General features: G+C 30.8%; 1 protein-coding gene across 1 annotated transcript; it reads left to right on the top strand.

Annotated features, from left to right (window-relative positions):
- Positions 1-9,060: 9,060 nt before the first annotated feature.
- Positions 9,061-15,571, top strand: LOC123920627 (serine carboxypeptidase-like 51). The gene is made up of 13 exons (XM_045972920.1): positions 9,061-9,480; positions 9,776-9,870; positions 9,982-10,089; positions 10,596-10,836; positions 10,990-11,033; positions 11,287-11,354; positions 11,643-11,748; positions 11,966-12,180; positions 12,286-12,355; positions 12,571-12,621; positions 12,990-13,042; positions 13,507-13,639; positions 15,102-15,571. Exons 1-13 carry the CDS (start codon positions 9,354-9,356, stop codon positions 15,168-15,170), a joined length of 1,380 nt encoding a protein of 459 aa, XP_045828876.1. The 5' UTR covers positions 9,061-9,353; the 3' UTR covers positions 15,171-15,571.
- The last annotated feature ends 946 nt before the right edge of the window (positions 15,572-16,517 follow it).

The raw sequence follows: 16,517 nt of genomic DNA, 5'->3' as shown, positions 1-16,517 counted from the left end.
CAGCTATCTCGCAAAGTGAAATTTCTTAATAATGAGCAAAGGAGACAAGCCTCTTACAACACATGATCTTCTCTCACGGCTGCACACAATTTGGATGGATTTTGCTCCATGCATGGCATCTTGTTACTAAAAGTCTAAAACCCCTAAGTATTCTTATTTATGGTAATTTAAATTAAAAATTAAATCACAAATACATGCGTTGATATATTTTGTCAGGGGCTCCGAATTTTAGGAGGCTATATGCAAAATGTAAAAGTGACCCCTTAATTAAAAAAACATAATTAAAAAAACATAATTTAAAAAAAATTGATTTAAATTGCAAATAATATAAAAAAAATAATATTCTTATTCTTGTAAACATATAAATTATCAATATTAAATCAATTGCATTAAATCAAATAGTACTAAAAACATTGTCATTTTTTTTTACAAGAGAAACATTGTGACGTTGAAACTAGTAATAAAGGGTTTTTTAATAAAATTGAGAAAAACTGGGCTGGGCCTTGCTATTCCTATTTATTTTATTTTTTTCCTTTAGCAAAATTGGGTTAGGCCTTACAGTGTTGTAATATAATTAATTTTTACACCCCCTAACATACTAATAATATTACTCTATAATTCTTTTTGAGGTGAGGCCTTATGCCATGGCTCATGTTGCACATGGGCTAGGGCCGCCCTTGTGCTTTGATAAAGTACAATAAAGTAAAAAATATATAAATTAAAAAATAATAATACATATGAAGAGCGATTAAATTACACCGATAAACATTTGAGTAATGTTACACCGTTTAATAATATTTTAACGAATACAAAGTTTGCAAAATTCACCTTTGAATTGAAATTTTGTATCATATAGATCATCCTTGTTAAATTTGACAAAAATCTAAAATCGTTTCATATCTTATTGAGACCGTTCAAGAATAACAGTTTATGCATTTTTATTGAATACCGTAAATTTTGATCGTTTTCAATAACATATCAACGATTTTAAATTTACCGGTGTAACATTGACGAACTTTTTATTTTGGTGGTCTCAATAACATATCAAATTATTTTAGATTTGTGTAAATATATATATATATATATATATATATATATATATATATATATATATATATATATATATATATATATATGGACCAAACTTATGTACAGTTCTATATACACAGTTCTTACTGTGCTAGATACATTGGAGAAGTTATTTTTATTTAAAAACAATTTTCTTTTTCTTTTTTTAATTAAAAAATATAAATAACTACCTTTTTGTGAGAGGAACGGGAAAAACTGCATCTAAAGACATGCATATAAGTTTTGTCCTATATATATATATATGTCAGGATCAAATGACATCAACTAGTTTGACACCAAATGTTACACCTCTCAATAACGTTTTAACCGATAACAATTTTATAAAATCCACCGTTGGATTGAAAGTTTATATCGTATAGATCATTTGTGTAAAATTTTAGACAAATCCAAAATCATCTTATATGCTATTGCGAATTTGCGACACATAAAGATTAACGGCATATAAAAAAAGATGCAAACCGTTAATTTTGATGTATCTCGATAACATATCAAATAATTTTGGATTTGTCTGAAGTTTTACACAAATAATCTATATGATATAAACTTTCAATCCAACGGTGGATTTTATAAAATTGTTATCGGTTAAAACGTTATTGAGAGATGTAACATTTGGTGTCAAACTAGTTGGTGTTATTTGATCCTGACCCATATATATATATATATATATATATATGAATGATCTAAATCATATAAACTTTCAATTTAACGGTTGACTTTGTAAAATTTGTATCTGTTAAAACGATATTAAGTGATATTGTTCCGGACTAGACTAAAGCCCAACACATTAAAACCCAAAGGCGCTAAGCTCCAAAACATGTTAACAAGCATGGGATAATTACTCAAGGGAAGGACAATCACGTTCTCTATAACATATGGCCTCGGCCAATAAGAATTCAGCATAGTACTAAATCTGTAATATTCACGGTCCCACTCACACAGTAAAATTGTCATTCTCCATACATACTCATGCAAGGTTTGGCCTATAAATACATACATATCTCTAAACCCTAAGGTATGCAATTTTCACCCCAATTTACTCAGCATTTCCCCTCTATCAAATACTAACTTGATCGTCAGAGTGCTAACATTTTTACTGGTACATTTCTCATCCATCGAACAAACTGAAACCATCATATCAACCTCTTATTTACCATTTGGAGTTATCTGTTCAGCCCATTCAAAGCAGGTATAATATTATAAAAAATTTACATCAGTATAATTTGATCTCTTCCATATATAAACTTTAGGAGAAGTTTATAATAATAACCACCAAAATACCTTCAAATGAAGCTACAGAGATTCTGTTAATATTAAACCGGCCTGTACCGTGCCTTCAATCCATGCATGATGCTTAAGGAGTCCACCTGAAAATGGAGGTGTGAAAAGCAAATTTGTTTACAACTGCTATCTGTTGAATTGATGGTGCATCTGAATAGGATTCCGGTTGATATTAACCATGGGACATATCATATAAGGAAGAAAAAAACATGCTGCAGGAGTATTTGGAAAATATGCTAATGATATTGCTTCTATTTGAATTTATAGTTTATGATTTATAGTTTTTAATTTCACAAATGTGTTCTCATAAGATTGGAAATTTGGAAGGTATTAAATATGGTATCTTAAATCAACTGTCTCAAAGACTAGTTGAATTGAGAGAGTTTTGGAAGGAATATAGCTTTATAGTGCGGTCAGAGGAAAACTATTAGTATCAATAGCCGCATTTTAACCGGGTAAATCAAGGTGGTCTTAATATCAGGTTTTTTTTTTTTTATCCACCTTGAAAAGAAGACACGTGAATAAAAACACTTCTCTCAAAAAAAAAAAAAAAAAAAGATTCTTGAGAATATGATGATGTTGGGGAATAGGACCTTGAATTCCAATTTTTCAAGGACCTCTATTTAGCTCTTGAAATTCATTGGCCGATATTTGAGATGGTACATTATTTTCCTAATATTACTACCTCTTATAGGTTGGTGTGGTGATGGGAACTTTGACATGGATCGAATGGAATCTCTCAAACAACGACAATGGACATACGGCTTGGCCTTGGAAACTATTATTCGGAGTTGTCGTTAATCTTTTGTGGCAAGACCGAAATACTCTTAATATTTTTATTTTTTTTTGTTTATAATGAGCTTAGAATCGAACTTATAACCTATAACATACTACTCAAATCTCTCGTCACTGTACCGAACCTAGTGACTTAATATTTGAACAACATATTGATATATGGTCCACACTCTTTCTTTGGTCCAAAGTTATCAATCAGGTGGAGGAAATTCATTCATAGCTCGATGAACACCTACATGGAAACTAAAATGAATGCTACTTCCACTTTGTTTTGGTCAAAATCAGCCCAAGTGTGCTTAAAATGAATGTTGATGTGGTTCACACTACACATACATACATGTTACTAGTGGTTCCTATCTTGGGGAGGTGAGTATGACACCTTCATAAAAGGTTTCTAGTGTAAACTTAAAGTTCTAGAAGCTTCATCTTTTCAGAAGTTTGGGCCCTACGTAGCAGAATCCATTTTGCTCTTGATTTGGGAGTCCAAAACAAAACATCATATGGTGAAATGTCCTCTTGCTCTATTTCATAACTTTATGAAATGTCCGTTAAATATGTTTGGATCTCATCCTCAAAATTTAGTTCATATGGTGAAGTTACGCTCACATATTTATATACTTCACATTCTGAAAGTCTAAGCATTGTGGGACTTGAAACAAACTCCGACAACTACATGTTCAACTAGGTCATACCAATTATACTCCCTTGATCCTACTTCTCAATGAAATTCTCACCTTAAGTCATACTCCCTCCGGTCACAAAAATTAGCAAAAAAAACTGTTTATACGGTATATAAGAAATTTAGTTAAGTGTAGTTAATTTTCTTGATTTGATGCAAAACATGAGTTAAGTTTACTATATTACCCCTTTTGAAAAGTGTAAAAGTGAAATTAGTGCCTAAAAAAATTAATTAAATAAGGGTATATTAGGAATAGTAGTATTAATTAGCTAAAAAGTAGTTAACTTTTGCTTATAATAATAACCAAAATTTGAAATGTTTTTTTTCTTATAAACCGAATGGAGTAGTAGAGAATGGACAAATTCATTATATTTCTTCCAGAGAGACTAATCATGTGCTCATATGCTTGCTAAAAAAAAACTTTTATACTATTGTTATAGATTGTGCAACTTTTTTTTAATGACAGGATAGTAAGGACTTGTTTGACCTAACTTTTTTTTCCTTTTTTTTAGTAAGAAGTTAGACCAAACAACAATTTTTAAAAGCTCTGGTAAGAAAAAAGACAGCTTCTATATTTTAAGAAAAATTATAACATATTATCAAACATATCTTTTAGCCTTATTATAATAAAAGAAAAAAACAACTTTTAACCTTTTTTTTTTAAAAAAAAGTAAGATTTACCAAACAACTTTAATTTTAGTTTTAAAGCTATTATTTCTAGCTTGTTGGTTAAAATAACTTCTAGGCTTAAAAAAAGTTGGTCCAAACGGTACTTAATATATAGCAAAGACTAAAATATAATATAATCATGACCATATATTATTGATATATATTTATGTTTTTACTTTGCTTTGTTTGTGCCATTATTGTGCACCTATTTATTTGTAGTCTATTCTAAACTTTGATGTTGGTGGTGTTACTACTCAACAATTAATAAATTAACCTTTTCTATAAAGAAAAATAATAAGTTATAACTTTAAAAAATAGTTCATATTTCTTCAAATATTGTAAAATACTTGTTAGCTTTCATCTCTAATTTTTTTTTTTTTTAAATGTATTAAATTCCATGGATATGTCATATATGTTTGTATAATTTTCAAATCTAAAACAGTCCCAGAGAATATCGTGTCACATGCTTCGGAATCTTCAATAACGGATAGTAAAATTTTGGAGTTTTCATATATTTATAATATAAATTTTGGACAGTTAAAATATCCATTGCTATCACGTAAAAGCACCAATTATATTACTATATTCTTAAGCAAGAAAATCCAAATGAAAAGACATTTTTCTTTGTATCATTGATTTTGACGATTAACCAAGCAAACACCCAATATTACTTTCAGGTACACGACGTACCAATCAATTTTTAGCTATACTTTTCTTATTCTTTTTTAAAAAAAAAAATTTGGTATCCGGTTCTGTGACCGACTAATTTAGGGACTAATCCCACTATTCAATTGCGGAGGCCCCATTCAAAGCCAGAGTTTTTTTGCTTTGTATAGATTTGGTCCACCGAAATTTGCATCAGGGAGAATCGAACCTGACCTTGAGAGGAGCATACTCCAAGGACTCAAGCCAACACCACTAGACCAACCTCAAGTGGATTTACTTTTCACATTTTAATTTCATTTATGTTATGATTAGAAAATAATTAATTTAACCAACAGTTCAAGTGATAAGAGTTTTTGTCCTTTTAAACATGTAGTTAAAGTTCGATTATTATCTCATGCGTATGGAAAAAATTCGGTTGAGAGAAGAGAATTCACCTTGTGTGTTTCACAGATTTTTTAACGAAGATTAATCTTCATTAACAGTGCTTATAAAAAAAAATCTTCATTAACAGTGGCGGAAACTTCGCACCAATATTATAATAAATAAAATAATTGTCATTAACTGTTGCTAAGTTTATCTAGGCTCACTTTCCACCTTTGGTTGTAAATCGTAATTGATTAATTATTCCTTTTACCACAAGTAGCTATTTTAATTATAATTAATTAATTAACTTGTCCAATGCATCATGTTTTTTTTCTTCTACCAAAATCTTGTATATTCCGCCATCGGATATCAAGAGAAAGTTAAAGTAGCAACAAGGAAATTTGCTGGATTAGAGTTAATCAAGTTTGTAAAAAAAAAAAAATTATAATAATGACTCTTTTAAGTAGCTAGAATGTATTTTGTTATAGATTAAAATATGAATTTTTTTATATTAGTTATAAATTTATAATAATGACTATTTCTTATGTTATGCATGTTGGATTATTTTAAAAAAAAAATTACATTTTTTTATTAAGGTCCATTTTTAATATTTAAGCCGGACCTCTAAATTGTCAAAACCGACCCTGTATATAGGTATTGATCATATTGTCATGCCTACATACTAGCAGTAGGATTAGTCCACCAAGAACTCATGCTCAACAAAAATTTCAATTATTTCACTTTCAACCACGATTAAACCATAATTTTAATTTTGTCCAACAATTAAATTTCTCTTGATTCAGTTTATCAAGAGGAATTTCTCTACTTTAAGATGACCTAAAATACAAGTCATACAAATACAAGTTTTCTTACATTGTGCATAGTGTTGGCAAAGCGTGATCACCCATAGTGTCATGTAGGACCATATCATCAATAAGGACATTAATTTGAGTCGCTTTCCACAATAGTCTTATTAGAAATCCTATCTCATCAAGCTAATTCCAAATTATGTAACATTACTCACATTATAACCAATTTTGCAAGCATAACCCTTGATCCAGCCCCATGAGTTATCCCAAATGAGGCATCCACCCCTAAAATAGACAAGTTTTACTTTGTACACGACATCACAATTGAGTTTGATCCAGGTTTTTTGAGGATGTCTCTAAAAGATCTTCAATTATAGTAACTTCCTTTGTCTACAATACATAAATGCTAAACGTGTGTATTAGTATTGCTGAACTAATATATTGTTTGCGTATGTGTTAGTGTGAGTGTGAGTGTAAATGCTTCTTCCTACGTCATAACTAATGAATGCCAATTGTTTTGGTCCCCATGAACCCGTTGATTTATCATGGCGCACGAAAACAAAATTTGACATTGCTTTTAAGCATAGCCATAAAATTAAGGGTTTTTTGGTTTGAAAATTAAGTCTTTTTTTAGACAAAATAATGATTCCATTCATATTTATCTGCCGTAAATATTTTCTATACTGTAATTCTGTAAATCAATCATAACGTATCATCTTATCATTAGAAATAGATGATCATTAAAAATGGATGACTTTAATTATAAATACTTTAGAGGCACACAAATTTTATTTTATTTTTATAAGCAAATTGTTAGTATATTACAATGTTATGTTAGTTTTTCTTTTTGTTTGGCCATGAACCTGAACCTCCAACTCTTTAAACCTTAGCTCAGAGGCACACAAATAATTGACTGTGACCGCCTTTTTTTCCATTAAATAAAAAAGTAAAATATTATTCAAAAAAAAAAAGTAAAATAAAATGAGTGTGACAAATGATTTAGATTAGGGATGTCAATTTGCATCCGTCAAAGTGGATCCCTGCGAGGATTTCCCCGTTCGGAGCTCCGAAAACAAGGATTTTTTCCCCGTGGGGACGGGAATAAAGGTAAAAACTCCTCCGCAGGTACTTCGGGATGGGGATCGGGGAAGGCTCATCCGTCCCCGCGGATTCCCTGAATTCGTCCATATATACATAACTATATTATTGTTATTATTAAAAAAATTAAAAATAAAAAGTAACTGAGGAGTCTTTCCATTATTTTCTCCGACAGTTTTGAGATATTTTGGTTATGAATTTTTGCATGATTATGCATACTTTGCTTTACATTATGGAATATTTTGACTATTAAGTTTTGTAAGATTATTAGTAGTCAAATGCTTTTACAATATTTTTTTTTTATGAATGCATTATGTGTTATTTTTATTTTTTTAAAAAAAGAAAGATGCAAATTTATAAATAACGTCATCCTATTGTCATAATTTTGACCAAAAAATATAATTTTTTTGTTAATATTCGATATCCGTGAATCTCCGCAGGTACCGTCGGGATATGTAGAGATGGGGATGAAGACAAATATTCCTTCGTGAAGACGGGGATGCAGGCAAAAACTTCCCTGCAAACACTTCGGGGCGGGGAAGGTTACTCCGCACATTTCCCGCCCCATTAACATCCCTAATTTAGATCTTTGTTTTCTCAAGCCCTAAAATAAATTGTTAAGAGACACAAACATTTATATTGCAATATGTTAAAAAAATTGTTTTCTTTAAAAAAATTGGTTCATGACATAAGTTAAGTATCTAAATATAAAAAATTTATATATAAAATATCGAAAAAAACAATTTTTTGTTGAATTAGGCAAGTAATAATATAAATATTATAAATATAATAATTACATATAGGTCTATAAATTTTTTTCATCAAAATAACCAATATAGTGAAAGCCAACTTAACACTCACATGTAGGGATGTAAGCGGATCAGAAAAATCCAATTGTACCGACAATTCAAACTAATCCAAATAATAATAAAAAAAAACTGATTTTTATGCTTTTGATCCAAAACCGGATCAATTAAAAACCGATGTGCATTAGTTCGGTTCTCGGATTCAGTTTTTAAGAACTGATGAACCGAACCAATAGGCATATTATTAACCATATATTTATTTATTTCAGCCCACACTATATTATTAGTGATTCAAGTGAGAAAAGATTTGAAATTTTATTTTTGTTGTACTTTGTTATTTGATGTTAAACTTATGAACTTAATTTTATATATATGATTTTTTTAAAATGATAATAATATATCTCATGTATATTTCCAAAATAATATATTTTCTTTTATGTATAGTGTATGGTGATAATTGATTACATCAAGTATTATGTACTCTCTCTAGTTACTGTTATAAGTAAAAGAAACCATTTTTTAGGTTCATTGAAAAATGGATGTATGTGGTCCATAATATTGGCTAGATACATTAGATTTTCAATGAATCTAAAAAGTGGTTTTTTTGTTTATAATAATGACCGGATGAAATATAATTGAAAAAAGTATAACAAAAAATATATCGGATAAAAAAATAATAGCATGAAATGAAATACATCGAGAAAAAATAACGCTGCAAATCGATTAAAGTATCCGAATTTGATTTGGTTTCATTTTTGAAAACACCAAAAACTGATTCAAATCAATCCAATTAGAGCGGTCTTCACGTGTGATACTATACTAACTTTGCCAACAAACAAGTTAAAAAACTCTTTTCTCACTCACTTTTAAATCACTGCTGTAACTCTGTCTTCATCCTCTGAACTTTGCAGCGTACATATCACTCGTTCCTTCCTTATATCATTCATTGTTTCTTCTATTTCCTGATTCATACATACACTGACAAAAACACTCTTCTCATATTTCACTCACCACCCACTATATATAATTCAACACCCCTTCTCTTTCTTTTACTTTTCTTCACTCATAATTCAACTTTCTCTCTTTCTTTTCCTTCAAAATATGGAAAAACTCTCTCATTTTTCCATCATTCTTCTCTTCCTTGCTTCCTTTTTTCTTCTACAAAACGTAACAGCTTTGAAAAATCAAGATGGATCAGAAGAATGGGGCTATGTTCAAGTTAGACCCAGTAAGTCTTTTTGCATTCTATTGACTCCGACTCTAATTTCTGTCATATACTAGATATATCAGTTATTCAATGAACTTAAAAAAAAAATGAATTTTTTCTTATAGTAAGCATTGGGGAGAGAGTAATTCTCTAATTTCAATCATGGTTGTTTGTTTTATTCATTAAGCAGAGAATTTATATAAGAAAAAAAAATGATTTTTTTGTTGTTGCATATTTTGTGTTTGTGGAAATGGTTAATAGAGTGAAATGAAAGTAACAATTGAATTTCATTTTTTTATTATTATTGTTGTTACAGAAGCACACATGTTTTGGTGGCTATATAGAAGTCCATACAGAGTGGAAGATTCTTCAAAGCCATGGCCAATAGTTCTTTGGTTGCAGGGTGGCCCTGTAAGTATAACTGAATTGATTAAGATAAAGTTTGAATCTGAATTCTGAATATGAACAACCCATTTCCTGTGTTTGTATATAATGAGATGAGATTTTCAAAACATTGGATAGGGTGCTTCAGGTGTTGGAATTGGAAACTTTGAAGAGGTTGGACCTTTGGATACAAGCTTGAAGCCAAGGAATTCAACATGGTTGTTAAAAGCAGATCTCTTGTTTGTGGTAATTAGTCATAATCATTAATCATGAAAAGAGTTTTATTTTCTTTGATGTAGCATTTGCTTTTAGAATTTTCTGTTTCCTTGGATTCTTTTTAGGTAAATTCTTCGGTATATACATCTTACTTGGATAAGTACCACTTCATCCGCTGAGGTGAACAATTATGATAGGTTCATAAAAAAGGTTTATTAAATTTTCTATATTAAACACTATTTGTGGACCTATCAGAATTATCTACATCGGCGGTGTACCGGTACATATTCAAATAAGATATGTGCTAGAGTGTTTACCTTCCTTTTATGATCGGTCAATTATAATCGTCAGATCATTGACGACGTTTTAATTATGATTATTTATGAAGATTATTTATGAAGTCACGCATATGATTGGTCGTAATTTATTAATAAAGTAAAACTTTTTATGGTGACGGTGGATCAATGCTAGAGTTTTCTTTTTGACTATGTGATTCATATTACTGAATGCTTTTGATGTCATATGATATAACACAGGACAATCCGGTTGGAACAGGATACAGTTTTGTGGAGGATCGAAAACTTTTTGTTAAAACAGATGATGAAGCAGCCACTGATTTGACCACATTGTTAATTAAGCTATTTAATAATGATGAGAAACTTCAAAAGAGTCCTCTGTACATTGTAGCAGAGTCTTATGGTGGCAAATTTGCTGTCACTCTTGGATTACATGCTCTTAAAGCTATTGAGGACAAGAAACTCAAGCTCACACTTGGAGGTGAGAGTCTTCTCTTTTATTGGCACTATTTTCATATGTCAGATCTCATATTGATCTTATTTCCATTTATTTAGAAAATGATGGATCCTTTGTATTAAAATATTTTTAGAAAAAGAATATTTATGGTTTTTGGGAACTTTTTTTCTTATGTAGGTGTGGCTTTAGGAGACAGTTGGATCTCACCAGAAGATTTTGTGGTGCGTGATTGAATTGTTTGTTTCTACTAATGAGTCTATTTTTGTTGAACGTTGATTTTAAATTGCAGTTGCGGTTACGCTGCCAACCTTTATATTAGAGTAAAATGTTGCCGATGTGGCCACAATTGTGGTTGCTATGCGGTTGTTAAGAGCTCTAAAACCGTTATATTCTTCAAGCCACAGTTGTAGTTGTAGGCCGCAATTTATAACTATTTGGATTTTAACATTTTTTATACTTGATCCAAATTTGTAGTTCTCATGGGGTCCTCTCCTCAAAGACCTCTCAAGACTTGATGATAATGGTCTGGAAAAATCAAATAGGTAAATATGTTTTCAATCTTCTCAAATAGGGAATAAAAATACACAACAAAGCTATGAAGCATGGACACAGACACGCACACCAAACACATACGGACACTGACACGTCGACACCGACAATAATTTGAGAAAATGAAATAATTCAATGTAATCATAAGTGTCGGTGTTGGACACTGACATGTATCCGACACCGGGACATGCCTAATATGAGAACTGTCCATGCTTCATAAAAGTATTATTATATGGAATGACAATTTTCTCTCATCTAACAAACCCCATTTTGGAGATCAGTATAGCTGAGAGGATCAAGAAGCAACTTGAAGATGGTAAATTTGTTGAGGCAACCAACTCATGGGGTGAGCTTGAAAATGTGATTTCTGCTAGCAGTAACAATGTGGTAATTTTCATTCAACTTCTATTTATCCATAAATGAGTTCTCTTAACCACAATGTATTTAAGTCTATGCTATTCTTGTTGTCCGACACCAACACAACTCTGACCAATGTGATTGCATTTTTATTCAAATTATGATTTGCGTTGAAGTTCAATGTCGTGTCTGTGTCTATTCTGCATAGCTCCTAAGTAAAAAGTCTTAAATACTTTGTTGAATATAGGATTTTTACAATCTGTTGGTGGATGCGGGAAGTGATTCAGTAACCATAGCAGCATCGGAACTGGGATTACTCCAAGAAATATCAATGAAGCGGTACTCCAAGTATCTTACATTCAGAAGGACAAGGTTTTCTACTCCTGGTGGTGACGATGATATTGATACTTTATTAAATGGTGTTATAAAGAAGAAGTTAAAGATCATCCCCGAGAATGTCACGTAAGTCTATAGTAATTCTTTAACCATGAATGACAAGTTTAGTTCACAATTTCATTGCCAAAAATTCATGAAATGATTCCTTAACTACTGTGTATTTGATTATAGATGGGGAGGTCAGTCCAATGATGTTTTCGATTATCTTCAAGGTGATTTTATGAAGCCAAGAATTGATGAGGTAAGATGCAGTAACAGAAACATATTTCCTGCAGTAACTGCATCACGCAGCTACTGATCTCAACTATCTGATCTAAATCAGTCGTTGGCATTGTTTAAATTTGATTTGGGAAATGCGAAATCTGAATTGTTCGACCTCAAACCAATGTTTAGATTGATCGCTAATTGTTTTCTCAATTATACAAATCTCAAACCAATTAGTTTTAACATTTCCAGGTTGATCAGCTACTGGCAAAGGGAGTCAATGTTACTGTGTACAATGGACAAGTAAGATTCCCTTTCCACCATAATTCTACGGACTTGATTATATTTATATACTCTATCCGTCCCAAAATATAAGTAAAAATTGCTTAACAAAGTTAATGTATATAGCTAAATTTTATGTCAAATATATCAACTTTTAATCATCCGTTTTTGCTTATATTTATGGGACGGAGGAGGTATATATATATATAAATATATTCTAGTTTCTACCCCAATTACCTGACAAGTTGACTTGGTCTTAAAGGAATCAAATTTTCTTGTTTGACTGATTTAACATTCATGATTTTTCTTTATGTTCAATCAGATGATTCTTTTATTTGATGTGTTTTTTAATATAAGCAATAATAGCATAGTGTGTTTCATTATTATAGGTTGATCTGATTTGTGCTACCAAGGGGACTGAAGCATGGCTTAGGAAACTCAAGTATGCATTTTTTTATTCCTTTTTGTCTTACCATCATTGCTAAAAGCAAACTTAAAAACCAATGTTGAAAAATTGGACAGGTCGGTTCAAACTTATTTGTCGATTGGTTCAACTATAGTTGGATTATAGATTAAAAAATCGAATCAAACCGATTGAACTGGGTTGAACCACAATTCAACCGGAAGTAGTCCAATCAGTTTTATTTATTTATTAGTCATCCAATCCAATTAAACTATATTCCTTCCAGTTTCATATATAAACGAAGATTCATTTTTCAAGTTCGTTGAATATCTGATGTATCTGATTCATATGGACTAGATACATCAGTTATGCAATGAACCTGAAAAATGAATCTTTTCTTATATATAAGGCCGGAGAGCCATAAGTTTCATCGATTTGGTCATGGATTGACAATTGGTCAAAATTTCTTATTTTGTTGTGAATCTTGTTTCTTTATTCTGTAGATGGGAAGGGCTTAGAAGTTTCTTGGGGAAAGACAGAACAGTCCTCTACTGTGGAAATAACAAAACGACCAAAGGCTTTTACAGATCATACAAAAACCTACAATTCTATTGGATTCTTGGAGCTGGTCATTTTGTAAGTCAACAATACCAATCATCATTAAATTTAAAACAGCTATGCACGTTTTCATTCATTGAACCAATAGCAACATTTAATCTAACAAAAAGTGACTTGTCTATTCCACATTATTCATAAATAAATATACAAGTGGATTAATATTTTATAAGTACTGTTTATTTATAGGTTCATGTGACAGTAGATTTTAGTTTCTTTTTATTTACTAGCTTCTTAAAATATTACTCCCTCCCTCCAATAATTAGTGGTTGCAGAAAAGGGAAACATATTTTTAAAAAGGGAAAAATAATCCTTTTTTTACAGTAAATTTCCTAATCCTAGATTTCACTGTTTCTTTTTTGTCCCCACTAAAACTATTTCTGCTCTGTTTGTCTTTCAAAAAGGAACTCCTTAATACAGTACTACTCTATGAAGCACGGACACCGGACACGACACGGACACTGACACGTCGATACCGATAAAAATTTAAAAAAATGATATAATTTAGTGTAATCGTAAGTGTCGGTGTCGGACACGTAGAGTGTCGATGCTTCCCAGGTACTACTACATTTTTTAATATATACTACTATCTGCTTTGAAAGGTTAATTAAAAGATGTCCATGAGACTTAACTCAACTAGCAATGCTGAAATTGTTAAGTTAAACACCTTTATTTAAATTCAAACTCAAAATTTTGCAGTTGTATGTGAGTTTACATGAGATGTTTGCCACTTCGTCTATATGGTCAAAATATTTTTCAATTTTTAAGATATACTCCCTCCGTACCACAATATAGGTCACTTTGGAGAAAAAATTTGTACCACAATATATGTCCCTTTATATTACCAATGAAGCATTTAATGTTATTTTTACTATTATACCCTTAACTATTTATTACTCTCCCTTCTTTTAATTCTTCAATTTATTTTTTTCATATCATAAATGAAGGACAATTTTGTAAATCAACTCATAATCTCTCTTTTTTATACAACATTAATTACCTTTTTTAATATGTAAAAATGTCAAAACGAGTGGTATAGAGGGAGTACTAATAAGAAGTACCGAAAATAATGTAAGAAATGATAAAGAAGAAAGTGAGACAATAGCATTTATGATGAGTATGTTGTACCAATGTACTATTATTCAGAGATTAAATGGGATACTGACCACCAGTGACCATGTTTGAAGGGAAACATTTTATTTATGGTCAAGTTCCTAGCTCTTGTTAAAAAGAAGTTCCTGGTTACTCTGTACGTGACAAAATATAAACAAAATTCACTTTTTTAGATTTATTGTATAATGAAGATATCTGATCAAATATATTAATTATAAAAGTTGAATTTTATTTATATTTTATCATGAAGAGAGTACCGGATTTCGAGAAAAATAAAATAATCTGTCTTCTGAGTTCTGACTATGTTTCATTTTGTGGTCTCGTATAAAGACATTACTAATTAATGTGATTTGTTTGCTTACTGCTTTAGGTACCCACTGATCAACCTTGTGTGGCATTAGAAATGATAGCTTCAATTACACAATCACCAGCTACTTGAAGTATGCATAGAAAAGAAAAAAATTTGCTATATTTTTAGAATAAATTAATCAGAATCCAAGAAAAAGAATTAATTGTTGATCAACTATATATAAGGAAGAGTCAACAAGCAAACACTGATAAAGGATCAGCAAAAAACAGCAAACAATAAAACTCATGGAAAGAAAAGAGAACTACAGGGTTGTTATTTATTGTTGCTTTTTATCATTGTTATTCTTTTTTCTTGTCCTTATTATTAGTATTATAGTAATTATTATTTATATAAATATGCACTTTTTCTTATGAGTTTGGCCCTTCATTCAGGTCTTTGTTTTATAAATAATTATAGTGTATCATTTTTTATGGTTGAAAAATAGTTAGAGCCAATGGCATCATTCATGATGAGTAGATAATATTTTTTTATGGGTGGATGGTTGATGACATAATGATAACTATCCTACATAATAATGAGCACGAGCAATGCCTTTTGGCTCTTTAGTGTTTTTCCAGCCATAATAAGAAAACTTAAGATAAATTATGTGATGATTAAAGTATATGACATTCCAATATTTTGGAGCTTAATACAAAGTGTTGATAGAATGATGCATAATAGAAAAGAAGAAAAACTCAACATCAAAGAACATTAATCGCATTGCGAAGAAACTATTTGGAGTGAGTAGACTTGAGTCCGTGATGGGAAAGACTTGTTTTTGTGTGGCAAATGCTCCAACATCGTCTACCCACTAGAGTGAATTTATTGAGACGTGGAGTGGTTGTTGGGATTGAACCGGTGTGCCCACTGTGAATTTTGAGATCGAGAAACACTTATTAACAAAATGTGGGTTTGCAAGCATGATTTGGTACAAAATTTTCTATTGGCTAGGGTTATCAATCGTATAACTGAGTGATCTCCCCTTACTTGAAAGTTGTTTTTATATTAGTCAAAAGAAGTTGGTGAAGGATTTTTGCTAATTTAGCTCACGGCGTTGTGGATAATTTAGAAGGCGCGTAATGATCTAGTTTTTCTCTGGCATTTCATCGGTCGGGGAGGAGGTGGTTGATTCCATTAAAGGCATCTCATGGCAATGATTGTTGACAATAAAGTGAGGAGTTATGTGTTTATTTTATGAGTGTGTGGTAGACCTGAATTGGTTGTTTGATTAAGTAGGACTTGTAATGTTTTGGTTGTGGTTGTAGTACCACACTTGTACTCAACCTCATATTTCAAGTTCAGTACTTGTACTTGGTTCTATTATTAATATAATTTTCCATTTAAAAAAAGAGAATTGGCTCAATGTATATATGTATAAGGAATTCTTTTATGTAAGATTGTGAACATAATTTTTTTTAGGATAAAGAACTTATTTAC

This window comes from Trifolium pratense, linkage group LG4 (genome assembly GCF_020283565.1).
Source record: "Trifolium pratense cultivar HEN17-A07 linkage group LG4, ARS_RC_1.1, whole genome shotgun sequence".
NCBI classification, from domain to species: domain Eukaryota; kingdom Viridiplantae; phylum Streptophyta; class Magnoliopsida; order Fabales; family Fabaceae; genus Trifolium; species Trifolium pratense.
This window is presented reverse-complemented; position numbering and strand designations above follow the sequence as displayed.

Excerpts from the sequence above, each read along its gene's own strand:
- LOC123920627 (XM_045972920.1), top strand. The coding sequence starts at position 9,354 with ATGGAAAAACTCTCTCATTTTTCCATCATTCTTCTCTTCCTTGCTTCC. Across the intron at positions 9,871-9,981 it reads TTTGGTTGCAGGGTGGCCCT|GGTGCTTCAGGTGTTGGAAT; the intron begins GTAAGTATAACT and ends AACATTGGATAG. Across the intron at positions 12,181-12,285 it reads ATCATCCCCGAGAATGTCAC|ATGGGGAGGTCAGTCCAATG; the intron begins GTAAGTCTATAG and ends ATTTGATTATAG.